Consider the following 15,317-nt stretch of genomic DNA (forward strand, 5'->3'; position numbering starts at 1 on the left):
ATAATTGATCACTATGTTGAAAACCACCAGAACCCCATGGAGACTATATACAAGTAAGACTCAACGCTCCTGACTTGCGAGAAGGTTACATACCTAACCGCATCATACCCAAAGATCAAGCAAAAAAATCGGGAATTTTTGCAAGTGACATTAGGAAACCCGCGGGAAGAATCCCCACGGAGAACCTTAAAACTAAAAACCCTTTTCAAAACCCCTTGCTTAAAGTCCAAAAGTTCACCTCACTTTATTAAACATTCATGAGAAGAACATTGGACTGGGGGGACTTGAAGAGGTAGGTCCCAGCAGAGCCCAGTTGGTCCCGCAAGACTCACCTTGAACAGGGACGTCTGCGCAAAGGCCATCTGCTCCCGCAGGACCCACCATGCTCAGAGAACCTTACGCGCAGTACGCAAGCTGTACACGCAGGGAAAGCCTCCCAATGGTGAAGTACCCCGCCTGTTCCCGCAGTTGCGGATACAAGCCATCAGGGAAGGCTACCCGCAGACAGCAGGGCTACACGCACAAGACAATAGCTACTTCAGTAGTCACATGAAGGAATGAGCAAGGCGGGAACAATCCCGCCAAAATGAGCCAGTCCGTATGATTCTGAAAGATCTTTTGTACTATACCTACCAACGTATGGATAGGACAGACAATCTGACCAGAACAGCCCATGAGCCAATCACAGGGTGACAGCTCACCGACAACAGTACGAGGAGGAGCACCCTCTAGTACTGTTTGTCACTATTAGCCGCTGCCTACTCACCAACTCTTACTGAGGGGCGTGCGCAGCCTACAGTTGGTGGAATAGTGTTACTGTTGGCCGTAACCTATTCACCAACCAGCATGGCCTGCGTATAATCCACAGTAGGTGGGACGTGCATAATCTACAGTTGGTGGAATAGTGCAGCCGACTTTGTTACTGTTGGCCGTAACCTATCCACCAACCAGTATGGCCTGTGCATAGTTCACTGTTGGTAGAACAGGAATACTATTCAGCTGGCTGTACCTTCTAGGAAACCTACCTTCGGCTATAAATACTCCAACATCTTGGAATGGTAACATCATCTGCTATCCTGTTATCTAGCAATCTCTTAATATACACTTATATTCAGAGCAATCTAGTCTGATTCTCACGCCGGAGGGTGGTCACAAGGAGGAACCCCCCCCCCCCTCTCAGTGACGAGCTTACGGTGTTTGTTTTGCAGGTCCCCTGAAGAACAACCGTCTCTGTTGGACCTCATTATCGTGGGAAACATTACTTAACCCCCAAATTATCCATAATCTGCACTGGGTCACTTAGTGTTTCTTCACACACCCTTCTTTCTCTCATCTCGAACTAGATCATGTCGATATTTAAAGCCTGGTAATTCTTTGCAATGGACTGCATGCTCGAGTCGACTCAGTTACGCCCAAGTAACCGGTCAATGTTGAAACAAAGACAAGACACATATATTATAAACTCAAATCAAACACCACACTTGACATACCATCCAAGACTTATGACACCAATAAATATTGTTTAGATGATACAAGTTCAAATTCAAAAACATTTCATAGCAATCCTCTGTTACAAAGTAATATAAAAGTTTTGACCATGATTTCTATTGCCATTACAAAACAAAATTATGAGAGAAAAAAAGGTATTGATTTAAAGTATGACATGATATCTGACCCGTTTTAACCTCTTTTTAAACAGGAACAACAGAATTATAATGCTCACCGAGCCCAAACGCATGCTTATGATACGACAACATGATACTTGAACCCAAAGACTCACCGGATTTATACTCTTTTCCCATCTCCACATCAGGAAAAGACCCTGAATATATCATGATATGTTTCTTCAAGCAATGAGTCAAAGCACCGAGTTCAAGTTGACCACCCCACGCAGCTGTTAACTCGACTTCATTACAATAATTCTCAAACCTCTTTTCAGGGTCATCAATATCTCCCTCTGCAATAGTTTCCGACAGAAAAAACGGAAGAAAATCGGACGAGTTTTTCCTCATATAATCAGCCACTAACTTTCTAAGTTCTTGAAATGTGTAAAAGGTCAAACCTTTGACTTTTAACTGGTCTTCAACTGCTCTGTAAAGACAATGACCATCTGGTTTAATCTCATTAATCACCAAACCTAAAGGTTCAAGCTTTTTCTCTAATTTTTCATTTTCAACCATGCGATCACTCACAACATTGCTTTGTTCTTCTTGTATTCTTTGCTCTCGGGCTGCTTCTTGTTGGGCCCGTTTTTCTTTCCTTTTTGCACTTTTGGTCGGTTTTGCATGCTCCGTTTGGTTGGTAACCGAGACCCCGGCTATGGCTTTTGCTAAAATGTCAATATTACTTTCTTTGTTGTTTCCACTAGCGGTTATATTATTAGCATAACCTGCAGAAGTAAGCTCGGTTAGCTGTTTCTCCTTAAGTTTGGCAGTGAGTTGAGTTACTTGTTCTTCCACTTGTTTCTTTTTGGCTTTTTGCTCGGCTTTGCTTCCTTTTGCAGCTGCTTTTTTTAGTGCAATTTCCTTGTTTTGTAGCTGAGTGATCTCTTTCCTGTATGCATATTTTTGAAAATCAAGTTTGCGTAATTTACTTGATAAAAAGATATAGATATCATAGTAGTTATATAGTTTTACTATTATACCTGTGCCTTGAAAGCATCTCCTCACGTGTTTCTTTTTCTACTTGGATCTCCTTAGTCTGAGTTTCCTCCAAATCTTGTGTATTTTCCATTCTAGAAACTCTGTAAATAAATAACTATGAACCATGTACATAGCACAAGTAATTGTATGTAGAACGTACCAAAAGAAAAAAAGTATGAATCATTGAATAAAAAAACAATTTAGGTTTGTTCGTTTTCTTCTAGCAGTAGTTTAGTATTCTGTAACTAAAAATGCTTGTTTGAGCGGTAATTAAACCGAATAACAAGTATCTTGAGGGACACATTAGTATAGTTTGATGGTATCTGCCATAATTAATATCATAAGAACCACCATTATTCATACATAATTTATTCTACTCCATGAAAAGAATCCCCTTAAACTCAAAAGTTGTTTCCAATAAACATTAGCTAGTAGTATAAAACACAATGTATGGTTAATCTATCATGATCGGGCAAATTTTAACTGCCAAATAGTTCAAATTTGGTCTCTGTAATGTCAAATTACACATCCATACAAAAACACCAAGTTGTTTTATGGTTTTTATTAAACAACATTTAGTCTGCAAACCGTAGTTTACAGTGAATTAGTTCATACACAATAAGATGCATTAGTGAACTCACACTGTCTGAAGATGGAGATAGATAGATACAAAGGGTGTGTACTTCGACTATGTGGACTTTAATTACAACTTCTAAATCGATATAATTTTTCAAAACTTCATATAATGTCAAGAGAAAAAAGGACAGACGCACACGTGTGTCAAACACGTAAGCGATTTATAACTTTATATATTTTTTTCTGCATTTAGATGGTAAAAAGTTATTAAACCTTCCTTAATCAACCAAAGGTAGTACATAATTCAATCATGCTGATCAAAAGCAAAAGTGATATCCAAATGATGTCAAAAATAGTACTTTTGAATAGACCGTAAACTAATCGATCGCTTACGCACGTGCGTTTAATAAATGAACGAACATGAACAAGCAATTCCGTTCACATAACTAAATGAACGAACACGAACAAAGGTCATGTCCATTCAATCGTGTTCATAAACATTCGACAATCTATTCATTTACGTTCATTTATGTCCGTTACCGTTTATTCATTCATTATTTGTTTTTAATTATCTCCTTATGACTTACACAAAACTAAACATAAGTACCACGTAATTAAACGTTCACGAACAAGTTTATTTTCATAACGAGCAATCGCTGACTATTCGTGAACCGTTCTATTGTCCGGTCCGATAAACGCATAACGTCCGAACACGAACACCGATTGAATAACGAAAGTGATATTCAATCTCTACCGATTAAGAGGCGAATGAATGAATATTATGAATCACAGTCAATTTAACTATAATAAACCCTAATTGAACACCTAACATCAATACACTATCAATTGAGTACTACAGATTCAATTCAGATAATAATTAGAAGCATGTTAAGGATGTTGAATCGATCAATTGAATGAATCGAAAGAATATTACCGTACGGATGGATCTTCAATGGCGTACTGAATTGCAAGCAAGCAAGCTCTACTGTGCGCACGATAACCAGGGTTTTATCAAGCGATTCGGCGTATTTTAGTTTTTATTTCGGAGTCCTTTGAGTTATGAAATATATAAAACAGACCCTGTACATTTTGTTATTCATGTGATATTTGGACGCTGCCACCCTCCGTATAGGTGATCAAATCGGGTTGGTCAAAGGAACCGGAACCGGTTCAGAACCGGTTCCATTAGTCAACATCACTGTTTAAACCGGTTCCATGTTCGAACCGGTTAGGGAACCGAACCGGTTCCCCAACCCTCGGACCCGGAACCGGTAGAACCGGTTCTGACCGGTTCCTAAACCGGTTCTTACACTGTAACCGGTTCCAACCGGTTACAGTGTAAAAAATAATTTTTTTTTCGTTTTTCGTTTCCGCTGCTCGTATTTGTATAACATGTTAAATAAAAAAAACAATTAACATAAAATTCATTTTATTTACTTTAAGAAGTTCAAAAAAAAAAGGTTACATGTTTTAAAATATTCAAAAACAAACTAACAAAACATTAAACTTATAAATATAAAGTTGTGACATATTATTTCTATAAAAGCCTTCTTGTTCGTCGTAATTATTGAGTGGCGACTTATTCATCAGAATTACTTGTAGAAACGCCTTCTTGTTCGTCGTGCACTCGAACATCAAGTGGTGTTTCGTCTTCCAGAGTGGTTACGTGTTGAACACGATCGATTGAGTCCAAGTGATCCTTCAAGCAAATGCACATCTCCACCGACTCCGAATTCAGTCTTGTTCTTCTCACCGATATTACCCTGCCACTAAGAGAAAAAGCAGATTCCGAAGCTACCGTAGAAGCTTGGGCGGTTAGTAAATCACGGGCCATGGTGGCAAGAATCGGAAACTCGGTTTCCTTTACCTTCCACCAAGCCAAAACATCAAAAGTGCCATATTCCTCTTCGGATAAACCGGTAGAGAAATCATATGCACTATACCTTCCTAGTTCGCTTGAAGGGGTGTTACCCCTTTGTTTTTTAGCCGTTACGTTGCGAACGGTGTTCATAAGGCTAATCATGGGGTCTCGTACTCTAGGAGCACTTGAACTTGATGAAGACCCCCCCGGCGTAGGCATGTGTATGTTTGACCCATATTTATTTATATAAAAGTCATACATAAATTTAAAATTCAAGTTAAAATCATTTTGTGCCTCTGTTGAAAAGTTTGGGTCAACTTCATGCATATCTAAGGCTGAAAAAATTTCGTCTATCATACATTCAACCCCCGTAACATTTAACATTGGGTTTAAAGCGGCGGCGCAAGTAAAAATCGGTGGCAATTCAAGAAAGTATTTTTTTAATTTAAACTTCATTGGTAATATGATGTTTGAAAACATTGGACTTTTATTTTCAAATTCTTTAAGATTGTTAACGATTAAAAATAACTCCGAAAAAACCAAGGGACTTGTCGGATAATACGTTCCCGATAGTTTCGTAGTTGATGTTTTAAAAACTTCAAGAAAAGTCGATAAGTCATTGATAATTTCCCATTTCTCATTTGAAAAGGGGATTGCCAAATCATTCTCGGCAAGACTAGAATGAAACATTTGTAAAGTGTCTCTTTGTTTCAAAGCACTTTGAAACATTATGCAAGTGGAATTCCATCGATGAGGTACATCCCAATTAGCTCCCAAAGCTTTTCTTCCCGTATCTTTACAAAATTTTCTATAATCCATTTGTCTTTTTTTACTTTTCTTAAAAACTTCATGTAGCATTACTCTAAAATCGTTTATAACCGATGTAACCTCATCCGAAGCAAGTCCGTCTTGCACGATTAAATTAATGATATGTGCAACACACCTTGAGTGAAAAAATACACAATTGCAAATCGGCGTATATTTTAATTTTAATTTATCAACCGCCGATGTATTATTCGACGCGTTATCAAATGCAATTGAAAATATTTTATTTTCTAGTTTATAAGTTTTTATAACATAATCTAAAATTTCAAACAAATTATCTCCCGTATGTGGATACTCAAAGAGTTCGAAAGCAATGGTGCGTTTCATCATTTCCCACGATGACGGGTCTACCCAATGAGCGGTGACACAAAGATAAGATTCGGGTAGACCATGTGGAGCCGACCAAACATCAGTAGTTAAGTTTATTCCCGTATTTATATTTTCAAAATATGCAATTAGTACCTCTTTGGCCTTCTTCCACAATTTTAAACAATAACGTTTAAGAGTATGACGACTTACGTGAGTGTATTGTGGTTGAAGCGTATCTCGAATCATGGCGGTTAAGCGAGGGTTGTCGAAGTGGCTAAACGGCAAAGCTTCTTGAATCACAAACTTCGCCATACGATCTTGAACTCGATCAATTTGGTATGTAAATATTCCGCCTTCACTATCCATTTGCGTTTGTTGCGACTCGACGTTCTGTTTCAACGCCCTGCAATACGGTCTTTCAATGTGTTTCTTCAAATTTGAATTCGAAAGTGGGTTTAAATAAATCCCACAAAACTTGCATCGAGCCTTCAATGAATGGTCACTCAATTCAACCAAATCCCAATTGCACCAAATCTCTTGATTACGATTATGAGGTACAATACGAACGAAACTTGGTCCGGCGGTGGAACCTTGACCAACCGATGATTGTGAGGCAGCCATAACAACAAATATGAATATAGAAGAAGAGAAAACAAGAGATTAGAGAACTCAGAACGTTGTAATAGCGTTTTTTTGTATTTTTTTGCGTTCGGGTTTGCGTTTTGAGTGTTGTGATGAACCCATTACACCAAATACCTATTTATACTAGTAGTGGGGTGTTTGGGGAGCCAAAAAACGGCCATTTTTGACCCCAACGGTCAAAAAACGGCCATAAAACCGTTTCCCAACGGCTAGAACCACTCCAACGGCTATAACCGGTTCCGAACCGGTTCCGGTCGAACCGGTTCCAGAACCGGTTCCGGTTCCTACCCGGTCCACCTCCAAACATGTCAAACCGGTTCCGGATCGTCGGGTTGAAACGGAACCGAACCGGTTCCTACGAAAAACGGGTAGGAACCGGTTCGGTTCCAGTTCGGTTCCACCGAACCGGTTCCAGGAACCGGTTTTGTTGTCCACCTCTAACCCTCCGTACAAATGTCAGACACGTAATGTCTATCAATGTTTAATCCAGAACTTTTCATCAGTGGGGGCAAACAATGGTCATATCACAACGAGTCAAGTCAAACGAGCCGAGTCAACAAATTACATAAAATTATAGCGAAAATTTGCAACTTTGCGAGGAGTATGTAGCAATGATGCCAACCACAAAAAAATAAATAAATCAAATGTAAGTCTAGTTTGTCAAATGGATTGATAAAAATTGTCTAATTCACAAAACTTTTCAATCTTTTAAAGACATTTCTGGGTGCACTAGTGTTTCTATTTGAATTTATCAGAACAATTTCATTTTTTACAATCTAATGAAAATATAAAGATAATAATCAAGAAATATTTTAAGAATTCGTAGTGTCTTTTAAGGAGTTTCCAAAGCATATAAAGGGGCAAAAATTAGAAGGGGTACAAAATCTTTAATGTAAATATTAGCACTAAAAATTGAATCTTGAGCGGGGGCCTTAGCTCCCACTAAGCCTAAGATGAATCTGTCACAGATTTTTATACAGGTCGTATATATCTGTACAAACGTCATGAATATGGTGTTTGTTTATGACATCCCTTTATTTAATGTAAAACTATACAAACGTGAAGTATTTTATAAGAGAAAACATGAAGTTAGTAATTGTTAGTTCCAAAAAGTAGTTTTTTTTTAAGATTTTTCATTCAATCGAAACTTGTCATATAACATGAGTGCGCAAAAACTAAGAAGTCGTCATGATGTACTTTTTAATATACACATCTACGTAAAGTCTTCGGTCTGACCTCTCAACAAGTCAACATTAGGGATAAGCAAATTTGGTACCGGGACCGAAATCGATACCGAATTGGTACCAAAGTTTTAAAGTTTGGGATTGGTACGGTACCGGTATTTGCGATTTTCAGGATCGGTATTTTCGGTACTTGTACGGTACCGAGCTCATCACTACTCAACATGGCATCAAGCTCATCACTACTCAACATGGCATGAGCAGACTCATTTTAACAACTGGTCAAATTATCATTAGGTGCATGGTGCACTAGCTCGAACCATTTCTTTTGTTTAGACAATACATGTCTCTTCATATTAAACTATTAGAGTTTGTTAGTGTTAGTGGACAAGTTAATTTTAATCTGTTATTAATATGCATTGTAAGACACTAAACCAAATTGAGAGTGGAAACTACAAGTTCTTCATATTGACTTACAAGCATGAACACATGGTCTTCAAACAAAACATACCAAACCATAATTTAAAGTCCTAGTTAATTACTACAACACCATTCAAATTCCAACAAACACAAACCAAACACTAATGTTTCTTTCCTTTCTTAGGCCCCTTCATGATCTTCTTTCTCATAGCAAGGTGTTTCCTTCCTGATAAATGCTGTTCCAAACCTTTCGCAGATGGAGCTTCGATATTACAATCCGCACACCTAAACTCCTCCTTCGTTAAAAGCGCTGGTGGTGATGATGCTTTCCGTTTTGAGCCAGAGGGATGCCCCTGCAACATACAATTGTTTTGTATTAAGTATAAGCGCGTCCCGTATATTACCTCTTATATATTGGTACAAAGTACAAACAAGCCGCGTCGAGCTACTCGAGATTAATTCAATAAAAAGCTCAAAACCCAAGTCCCAAATAAAGCTCGTTTAGTTATAGAGCCTTATACAAGAAGCTTGTTTAGAGTCTTGTATTTTTAAGTTTTATGCATTTCGGAATTAATATTAATTTCACATTGCACAACTAAGTTCGCGTTGTACTCTTCAGCTTAGACTTGTTTAAGGTTTTTTTTACAAACTGTAAAAACATATATAAATTAATATATTAATTAAAAAAGCCAAACCTAAGCTTGAAAAACTATTCATGAGCCAAATTCAAGCTTTAGAAAACAAGCTTAAAACAAGCCGAGTTCAAACTTCAAAAAAGAGCTCAAAACAAGCCGCGCTTGAGTTTAGAAAAAGATCTCAATACAAGCCGAGCTCGAGTTCAGCGTCGGCAATGAGACAAGGCAAAATAGACGACCGACCCTAGCCTGACACCCCGATATGCCCGAATTTTTATCTCTTTCAAAATTATATATATATATATTTTTTGAAAAAATATATATATTTTTTCAATATTTAAACCCACTTACTCAACTAATTTAAATTAATTTAATGCCAAGTTTTTTTTCGCTTTCGGCCCAAAATTTTTCCACAATTCTCAAAGACGGCCTGCTCGAGATTCAAAAAAAAACTCAAAACAAGCCAAGCTCGAGCTCTTTTTCAAGAGCTCGAAACAAGCAAGGCTTCGAGCTCTCGTAAGTCAAAACAAGCCGAGTCAAATACTCACCAAACCAATCACTTCCTTTTTGTCAGCATTCAATCCATCAACATTAACCGGAGCCGGCGGTCTTAGCTGTAACGGAGCCGCCTCAAATCCACCGATCTCACGACGGTGATACCCGCTGACGTCACACCTCTCAAATCCACCGTAACGGCTAGTATTCACAACTTCCCCCAACCCTAACCCTAACGCCGATGACGTAAATCCAAATCCACCAATTCTCGGCAATGACGTCATCTCACGGCGTTCAATTATCAACTCCCTACGCACTTCTAATTCCAAAATCTCGCGCCGCCGCCGTTCAATTTCTCGGGAGAGAATCTCCTCTCGGATTATCTCTTTCTCGAGTTCTCGCCGTATGGCGTCTCGAGATACCATCGGTTGTTCTACTGTAAGCTTACTGATCGGATGTAGGTGGTGGTAGTGACTGTATGTATCGAATCGATTGACATTGAACGCCATTGAGTAGTAGCAGTAGATGTAGGGTTTGCAGTGGTGAGATTATTATATAATATTATTATTGACGGTTTGAATTTTGAAACGAAGAGACGTAAAGTTGACGTGGATTTTGTTACCTTTTGACACGTGGAAATAGTGATGACCAAGACACGAATAATTAGGGGTGTTCTCCGGGTTCATTTTTCGTGTTTCGGAGTTTTTGGGTTTTGAGGTTTTAAATCCTGACCTGAAATTCAATTCAAATCTATCACGGGTTTTTTGGGTTCGGGTTTTTTTGAATTGAGTTAATCGGGTTTCAAGTATACTGGAAAACAAAACAAAAAAAAATTAAAAGCGTATTCTTGTTTTCTCGTAAAGTAAATAATCAAATAAGAAACCAACATAACTTGATAAAACAATTCAAGATAAGAGTAAAACTAACACGAACCATAATCATCTTCAGTCGAGCGTGATTTGGTTGTTCGATTATAGTTGCTATTAGTAATAAACGGAAAACCTGAATTAACAATAAACAATTGACTCATAATAGTTGTAATGACAGCAGTCGGTTATGTCCAGATTCTGATAATTTTAGTGATTAAAACTTAGCTCATTATACATAAAAAATATATTTAAATTCAAAAATAAAAGTTTATTAGGGTTTTTGGGGTTGACCCGAAACTTATAAATCAAACCCGAGAACCAACCCAAGTTTCTTCGGTTCGGGTTCGGGTTAGTCTTTTCTCGGGTCCAGGTTAGTTTGGGTTTAGGTACGGGTTTTCTCAGGTTGAGTTTCAGGTAAAAGTGGCAACCCTAGACTGATACCGATCAGTACCAAATTAGTATTAAGTTTTGAGTTTTTAGTAATGTCGGTACCATAAACAAGGTTTTGAAATACTCCTCGTCCCTACATGGATATTGCCATACTGAAGATGAATTTGAATTTGAATTTGAATTTGAATTATAACGTCGGTGATATTTATTTCCTTTTATGTTTTTATGTCTATGACAGAAACTTTCCATTTAAATTATAAAGAAGATAATTTTCCTTTTTTATATGCTCTGCCATGACAATTGACAATAAATGAATGTCGGTGATAAAACTTTTTTTATGTTTGGTTTGTTCCTGTGATGCTTGATTTTTTCTCATACACAATAATTATATGTTGCGTTATTCTGAATAACCGAAAAAACGTTGTAAAAAACTTTTGATATTGATAACGATATAAATACTTGTGATAAAACGACAAATGATGTGTCTAAACTCTAAAGAGATATTTATCAAAGCTGTAAATATTATATTGTAGACTTTCTACTGTTTGTATTCTATAGTTGATTTATCTTTTACCTTTAATTCTATTCGTTTGTTTCAAATAATTCATCTTATTTATTTTAATATTTGACAAATCTCGTCTATTACATGGATTTAAAGTTAGCAGGGCCGGCCTAGGGGGATGGCTGGGTGGTCGACGGCCACAGGCCCGACACCCCGCTAGGCCCGAATTTTTTTTTTATAAAAAATTATATGTATTTTTATTAAATACAATATGTATATTTAATTTTTAAACTTAATTACATAACCACTAGCTTGGTCTAGTGGCAGAGAATATTACTCCCAACTAAAAGGTTATGGGTTCTAATCTCATTTAAGACATTTTTTAATCCTATTTTTAAACATAAGTTTTTTACACACCCAAAATATGTTATAAACAGGTAAACTCATATAAAAATTAAATTGTTTAAACACAACAAAATACTCCTTTTACTTAAGGCGCAAAAAAAAATTCGTCTTCGGCCCAAATTTTTTTTGATTTCTCAGAGCCAGCCATAAACGTTAGCAAGTTATGTTTAAAATACAGAAAAATTGTAGGGATTAAGATGAACCGAGTTTGAAATATATATATATATATATATATATATATATATATCATCTCGACTCCATGCATGATTATACAAAGTTTGTCCCGGTCCTGTGTGATATCGATTGGTAATTACCCGTCAGACATCATGCATACATGTTGTGTTTGGGTTTATTATATCTTATATAGTAAAAACAAATCGGCTTTTATAAAATTAGGAATATAATTAGCTGTAAATAACATTATTCATAAACTGTTCCACAAAAAATTCGTTCAAGTTCATTTATTTAACAAACCCATATGAATACATATCTCGTTCGTCCATTTACCTTGTGCATTTGCTTATGTTCATCGATTATGTTAGTTAGAAAACCCATTCAAGTTCATTTCTTACTATAGTTAATTCAAAACATATTTTTGTTAAATATATTCAGACTTGTTATGTCCAAGCCCAACTATAAAAAAAATGATTTTAAATTTTGATTATTAGCAGGCCCAATTTGTGCCCCCCTTCACAGTTTACAGCCCACTTTGATTTTTAACTTTAAATTTCCATTATTGTTGATCACAATAGAAATATGAACAAGGAAACCAAAACAACCTTACATAAAATAAAATTGCATAAATGAATTTGTTTTTGATATTCATGTTTAGTTTTAACGAACGAACACACATAAGGAAATCTTGCTCGTTCAATTGTTCGTGTTCAGTCGTTTGTTCAATTAAGCAAACCAAACAAACACAAACAAGCTATTAATGTTCGTTTACATGCTTGAGTGCATTCAAATTATAAATCGATGTATCCAACATCTGCATGTTTAGTAATCACTTGTAATCATCAAACCGATACAAACTTGTAAGTTTCGGTCGCTATTCCAATGAGTTTTGGTGCACATATTTATCATTGTGTGTCAATGTAAGGCCCCGTTACCGGTAACCCTACATTGATGTTGGATTTACTCATAAACACAATTCATAATATCAGAGTTAATAGAAACATTCGCGGAATATTAAAACCTTCAAACCATCATATTACAAAACCATACTTTGTTGTCTTAACGGGCATTCAAATTATTTAAAACATAAAACATTGTCTTTAGAATAACATAACATTTCTTGAGATGCCAGCTTCTTCAAGTTCAAGCCATGTGCTTCCTCTTATGCAAGCTGCCTCAATCTACTCACCTGCGTGCATGCTAAAAGTCAGTTACGCTGAGTGAGTTCTAGTTAATCATACAACATACAATCTGTTCACATACTTGCACACGTGCCCGAAGGGGTGTACATTATTCATACTTACTTTTCATACATAACTATCCGTCCTATTTAAAGAGCATTCCCCTCTATAACCTCACAGATATTATAAGGGTCTGGTCCCTAACATCACAGATATTATAAAGGGTCTGGTCCCCAACATCACATATATTATTAGGGTCTGGTCCGTACCATCACAGATATTATTAGGGTCTGGTCCCTACCATCACAGATAATATTAGGGTCTGGTCCCTTTGTTTCATGCAACTGTACCGTACCTGTTCATACATACTATCCTTGACAATACGTGCAATCTCCGAAGAGCGTTCATGTATCATCAACATAACATACATTATGCATACATCATATATTCATACATACATCATATCTTACATCATACTTATCAATCATATCTTTAACCACCAACTGACGGTAAATGCAATATCCGAAGATCGTTCACGCACCGTCAAGCAATCATCATACATAAATCATATCTTACATCATACTTATCAATCATATCTTTAACCACCACCTGATAGTTAATACACTTACCACTTAAGGTAAGTGTATTAACTATCACATCGAGTATGCACACAGCTCCGAAAACATAACAAGAAAGTGGGGCTAGAAACTCACCTCAAGGCGGTTGCGTTCACCGTTTACGGTTATCCCCTTCTTTAGCTGTGCACGACTAACTGTATAATAATTATACGTATCAATAGTTATCACTACACATATCGTCTTTCTAGTTTAATTATTACCCTCAACGAACAGGTGTCCGGGGGCAGCGCCCCTGGAAGCTGGGTTCTAGGGGCGGCAGCCCCTAGCGGGGTCCAAGGGGCAGAGCCCCTGGCTGGGGTTAACACATTTTCTTTAGGATTTTAAATTGTCTTCTAATTCGCTAACCCATTTCTTATAACGAATTAAGCCTAATTCGCTAGCCAATTCGTTATCTTTTGTGATCTGGTTCGCTAACTGAATCGTCATCTCATCTGATTCGTCATCTGAATCTGACTTGATTCGTTATTCAGTTCGCTGTCCCAGTTCTTTAGCCCAATTCGCTATTCGACGTAGCGAACTAGATGAACTAATTCGTTATCTCCTTTAGCGAACTGACTATCACGAATCAGAAGCTAGTTCGTTATCTCCTACTGAGCGAATCACCTGGCGAATTGCTTCTAATTCGCTAATTACTCCTTAGCGAACTAGGGTTAGGTCAGAATGTCAGGGAACATTCCCTGACATCCTTACCTCGTACATCTTTTCCGCCGCCGCCTTTCCGCCGCTGCCGCCGGAAGGCCGCCGGAAAAACGCGGATTCGCCGGAAAAACGAGTTTGGACTCCCTTTTCACCGTTTTTCGCCCTGTTCGATCCAGATCTGAGCTAGGGTGATCCCTAAGCTCATCTTAGGTTCGGTTTATACCCGAATCTCGTGACTTAAACGGTTTAACGGTGTCGGCTCGTCGTTTCGTGTTTATATCTAACGGGTTTAAGCTCATATAATATTACACTATCATTACCTCGGGTCGGTACTCGGTTTCCTTCTTGGTTTCGGTTTAGAGATAGAAAGAACTAGAGAGAAAGCTTAAGTGTGTGTTTTGGATGGTGTATGGAATATGTGAAATGAATGATTAAGTGGTGATTATGGTCTATATATTTATGGGTCATGGGCTTAAGCCCATGGTCCTTTCCTCTTTCTTTCATAGCCCAAGTCCATAACCCATCTCCATTTAACCAACACAAACCCAACTCATATTCTATTTATCTAAACCGATAACGACCTACTATTATATTGACGAAATTTATTTTATTATTATAAACAAAAGTAGGATGTTACAGTCAAACCCATAATAGCGACGCGTGACATGTCGTTGTAAAGTTTAACTCAGTGTTAAAATGAGTCTAGGCACGAGTATTAACACGCGTGTTAATCACATTACAACAATGTATACAACTTTACAAGTTCTGTTTACTATTATAATCATTGCCAAATGTTGCAAATATAATGAAGAAAGTAATGCCAATTTGTTTAACCAAGACTACTTTCAAGATCTTGTCTGAACACGAGTTAATAAAGTTCTACTCATCACTTATAATTTACAATCACCATATATGGGCTCCTAAAGTCCTAAT

The 15,317-nt window shown here is 37.3% G+C and overlaps 1 protein-coding gene across 2 annotated transcripts; it reads right to left on the minus strand.

Annotated features, from left to right (window-relative positions):
• Nucleotides 1-1,475: 1,475 nt before the first annotated feature.
• LOC143544918 (OVARIAN TUMOR DOMAIN-containing deubiquitinating enzyme 5-like) lies at nucleotides 1,476-4,257 on the minus strand. Of its 2 annotated transcripts, XM_077036895.1 has the most exons (4): nucleotides 4,153-4,257; nucleotides 2,645-2,743; nucleotides 2,063-2,553; nucleotides 1,476-1,957 (listed from the first exon to the last, which is right to left on the minus strand). In XM_077036895.1, exons 2-4 carry the CDS (start codon nucleotides 2,731-2,733, stop codon nucleotides 1,692-1,694), a joined length of 846 nt encoding a protein of 281 aa, XP_076893010.1. In that variant the 5' UTR covers nucleotides 2,734-2,743; nucleotides 4,153-4,257; the 3' UTR covers nucleotides 1,476-1,691. The 2 variants fall into 2 exon arrangements, with proteins under 2 accessions (XP_076893010.1, XP_076893009.1); XM_077036894.1 differs by having other exon boundaries at nucleotides 1,477-2,553.
• Nucleotides 4,258-15,317: the final 11,060 nt, after the last annotated feature.

Source organism: Bidens hawaiensis, unplaced genomic scaffold, assembly GCF_021521415.1.
Source record: "Bidens hawaiensis isolate Kalapana, Puna unplaced genomic scaffold, B.hawaiensis_p1.1 tig00013803_1, whole genome shotgun sequence".
Taxonomy (NCBI): Eukaryota; Viridiplantae; Streptophyta; class Magnoliopsida; order Asterales; family Asteraceae; genus Bidens; species Bidens hawaiensis.

Bases quoted from the DNA above. Each gene is read 5' to 3' on its own strand.
- LOC143544918 (XM_077036894.1), bottom strand. From the start codon at position 2,733: ATGGAAAATACACAAGATTTGGAGGAAACTCAGACTAAGGAGATCCAA. The intron at 2,554-2,644 runs GTATAATAGTAA...ATATGCATACAG, and splicing joins GAGATGCTTTCAAGGCACAG to GAAAGAGATCACTCAGCTAC.